Here is a 3,668-nt window from a genome sequence, read left to right as displayed (position 1 = left end):
AGATTTGTCAAATCAGTTTGATGAAGAATGTTTATGATAGAATGAAGAAGCTTCTTTTTAGTTACTAAGTGCATTATTTACTGTTAGTTCTAATATATTTAAAGAGATATAGGGAGAACTTTTTGTACACATACAATATGCATGAAAACTGATATATATATAAATAGATAGATATAGATATAGATACCTATATATTTATAGATATAGCACTGGAAACATATTTCAACTTACAAAATTGCTTCAGATTTCTTCATTCATAAAGCATCATATGCAGCATCACATTCAGCAACTTCTTTGAGTTCAGTGACCAATATCACCATCTCCTCAACAACACAATCTTGAACTGCATGCTAGGGGTACAAGGCTCTTTGAGTTTCCATGTGACCCTATTATAAACACCTGTCCCTTGTTTTGTTTTCATTCATATGTTTTCTTCCTCTTTTAGCATATAAGCTACTTAAGAGGGAAGGGATTGTTTCACTTTCTTCTCTTTGTATGATCAGGTCATCTATGTCTGCAGTATAGGAAGTATTACAGTTGTGTGTGTATGTGTATGGGTGTGTGTGTGTACTTATCTTTATATATGCATATATATATGTATTTACACACACATATATATTGGTTTTTCATATATATGCATATGAATATATGTATATACAATTTGTATAAAAGTAATTTGAGGAAAGTTCATGTTTAAATTGTATATGGCTGTCAAATTAAAAGTAGTTATCATAATTATAGAGGACAGTTTCATCTAGATAAGTTGTGCCACAGGAATTAATTTAGTTTTGATTTGTTTCAGTGTTATTTTTCCATAGAAATCCTCCCTTTATTTACCACCTGCCCTGTTCTTTATAGTAATTCAATTCTAAACCTTTATTTTGTTCGATCTTTCGCTTTAATTTTTCTTTCAAGGTTGGCCTCCAGGCAATCTGGGAATACTCTGAGGATCATCTTCATGTCTTCTTCGGATTTGAGTTTGTACCATTTGATAGGGAAAATCATTGTCCCCTGACTTGAGAGATCATATCCTCAGTGGTTCTTCACTCATCTAGGGACATAATGTCCCCTCTTATAAGAGTATTAACTGGGAATCACCACCTCAACTGATTACAGCTATCTACCTTGCAACCAGTGAGGAGAGAATATGATGAAATACTTTGTTTGTGATGCTGAGAGAGATGAGCAGAACCAGAAGAACATGGCAGGGGTGATGATCAACCTTAATGGACTTGTTTAATTCCATCAGTGCAATAATCAGGGACAGTTTTAGGGTACCTGTGACAGAAAATTCCAACTGTATCCAGAGAAAGAATAAACAAAGACTGATGACTACCTCCAATTCTTTTTTTTTAGGTTTTTGAAAGGCAAATGGGGTTAAGTGGCTTGCCCAAGGCCACACAGCTAGGTAATTACTAAGAGTCTGAGATCGGATTTGAACCCAGGTACTCCTGACTCCAGGGCCAGTGCTTTATCCACTGCACCACCCAGCCGCCCCTACCTCCAATTATTTAAAAGAAAATTGTCTTTTCCTATCTCTAATATTTTATTTCTTCCTCAAGGAAATTTTTTTTCTCTCAGCACATTCAATTTTGATCAGTGCATAGCATGAAAACAATATAAAGATTATCAGATTGCCTTCTGTGGGATGGAGGAGGGAGAGAAATTGTAACATTCAAAAACCTTACAAAAATGATAGGTAGAAACTACCATTGTATATAATTGGAAAACAATTTTTTTAAAAGAAGAAACCTTTTTGTTTGGGTAATAGGAGGATGGGAACAATGACTAAATGGCCTTTTTCTGTCTCAGGTCACTTCAGAGGTTAGAGGTTTCTTGCCCAGAGCTCGGCGTAGAGCATCCTTGACTTCCTTGTTCCTTAGACTGTATACAACAGGGTTCAGCAAGGGAGTAATAACAGTATAAGTCACTGAAATAAGTCTGTCTTGCTCAAGAGAACTGTGAGACTTGGGTTTGAGGTAGATGATAGAAGCACAGCCATAGTGAATGATGACTACAGTAAGATGGGAGGCACATGTGGCAAAGGCTTTCTTCCTCCCCTCAGCTGAGGCAATCTTGAGGATAGTAGAGATAATGAGGACATAGGAGATGAAGACTAAGCCCATGGGCAATACAAGGACACATACACTTACAATAAAATTAATTATCTCATTGACTGTGGTGTCAGAACAGGCGAGCTTTAGGAGAGGTCGAACATCACAGAAAAAATGAGAGATGACACTGGCATTACAGAAAGGGAGACCAAAAACAGATGTCACTTGAATAACGGCCATTCCAAGACCAATTCCCCATGATCCACATACTAGCTGGATACAAGTTCTCTTTCCCATGATGACTGAATACCGTAAAGGATTGCAGATAGCCACATAACGGTCATAACCCATGGCTGTGAGTAAGAAACAATTATTGATGCCAAAAGTAAGATAGAAGAAGAGTTGTATGGCACACTCTGGGATGGCAATGGGTTGATATGGACTTAAAAGGCCAGCTAGCATACGTGGAATGATTGCTAATGTATAACATGTCTCAGAAATGGACAATGCACTTAGGAAGAAATACATAGGGATATGAAGATGACGGTCAAGGCGGATGATGGTCACAATGATGCCATTGCCAGTTAATGTCATAAAGTATAGGCTTAGAAAGACTACAAAGAGAATAAGCCGGTGCTGCCACCTGAAGTTGGAGAACCCCTCAAAAATAAACTCACTTACAGCTGTGGAATTTGACCTTGGCATTGAGGAAAATCTTGTCAATCTGAAAGAGACAAGAATAGGTAAAAGATCACATAGGGTTAGCATCTAATCATGAAGCAGAAAATGTCAGGGAACTGATTCTCCTTTGTTGATACCATCCTCTTGTAATTAATTTTGTTAATTTGTTTGAAGAATACTTCTTGATTGAATTGTTACCAGAAATGAATTCACCAGGATCTGTACACCTTTATAAACTAATTAAAGACTTCATGTGAAAGAACTGGTCATAAGTATAGAATGAAGGATTTGATTCAGAACTATATGAAGATCTGAGAGTCAGAAATTGAAAAGAAAAACAATGAGGTCACACAAAATTCAATCAGAATTAGCTAGTTACCCAGGGGCAACATATGAATAGAGAAAGAAAAGGTAGACTTCATTTACATCAGAGAAGGGACAAGTTAAAAAGGTCCAATGACCTTATAAGCATCCTAGAATAGAAGACATTGGCTGATGTCACTAATGTACCAACCAAGGACAAAGGCAAGTCCAGAGAAAATTGTTGCTCTTTCCTCAACTTTTCCTTCATGCTGCCACAGATATTATATTATAATTTGTTGTTCTGCTATAGAAATATTTTTAATACTCCAAATTTTACCTCAACTACAAAGAGGCCTAGGGATTCTTACAGATAGGTATAAATGTAAATCAAGGCAGAGAGCTCAATGTCTGCCTAAGTGTGAGATATTAACTTAACTAGGGGCTCATAAAAATTGTGATTGAACTCATAATTTTTCATATAAAATAAATGACTTAAACCACAAAAGAGGGAATTACATACACATTAGGGGCTATTATATTTCTCATAGGTTTAAAATGATATCATTCTAGTAACAAAGTTTTAATAAATGCATATTATCCTGAGGAGGGTATACGAATTAAAGCTGGAAA

At 36.2% G+C, this 3,668-nt stretch overlaps 1 protein-coding gene across 1 annotated transcript; it reads right to left on the bottom strand.

Annotated features, from left to right (window-relative positions):
- Nucleotides 1-1,808: 1,808 nt before the first annotated feature.
- LOC141511993 (olfactory receptor 10J4-like) lies at nucleotides 1,809-2,759 on the bottom strand. The gene has a single exon (XM_074220926.1). It carries the CDS (start codon nucleotides 2,757-2,759, stop codon nucleotides 1,809-1,811), a length of 951 nt encoding a protein of 316 aa, XP_074077027.1.
- Nucleotides 2,760-3,668: the final 909 nt, after the last annotated feature.

This window comes from Macrotis lagotis, chromosome 2, assembly GCF_037893015.1.
Source record: "Macrotis lagotis isolate mMagLag1 chromosome 2, bilby.v1.9.chrom.fasta, whole genome shotgun sequence".
In the NCBI taxonomy this organism is placed as follows: domain Eukaryota; kingdom Metazoa; phylum Chordata; class Mammalia; order Peramelemorphia; family Peramelidae; genus Macrotis; species Macrotis lagotis.
Note: the sequence above shows the minus strand (reverse complement) of the source record. Positions and strands in the feature narration are given on the sequence as shown.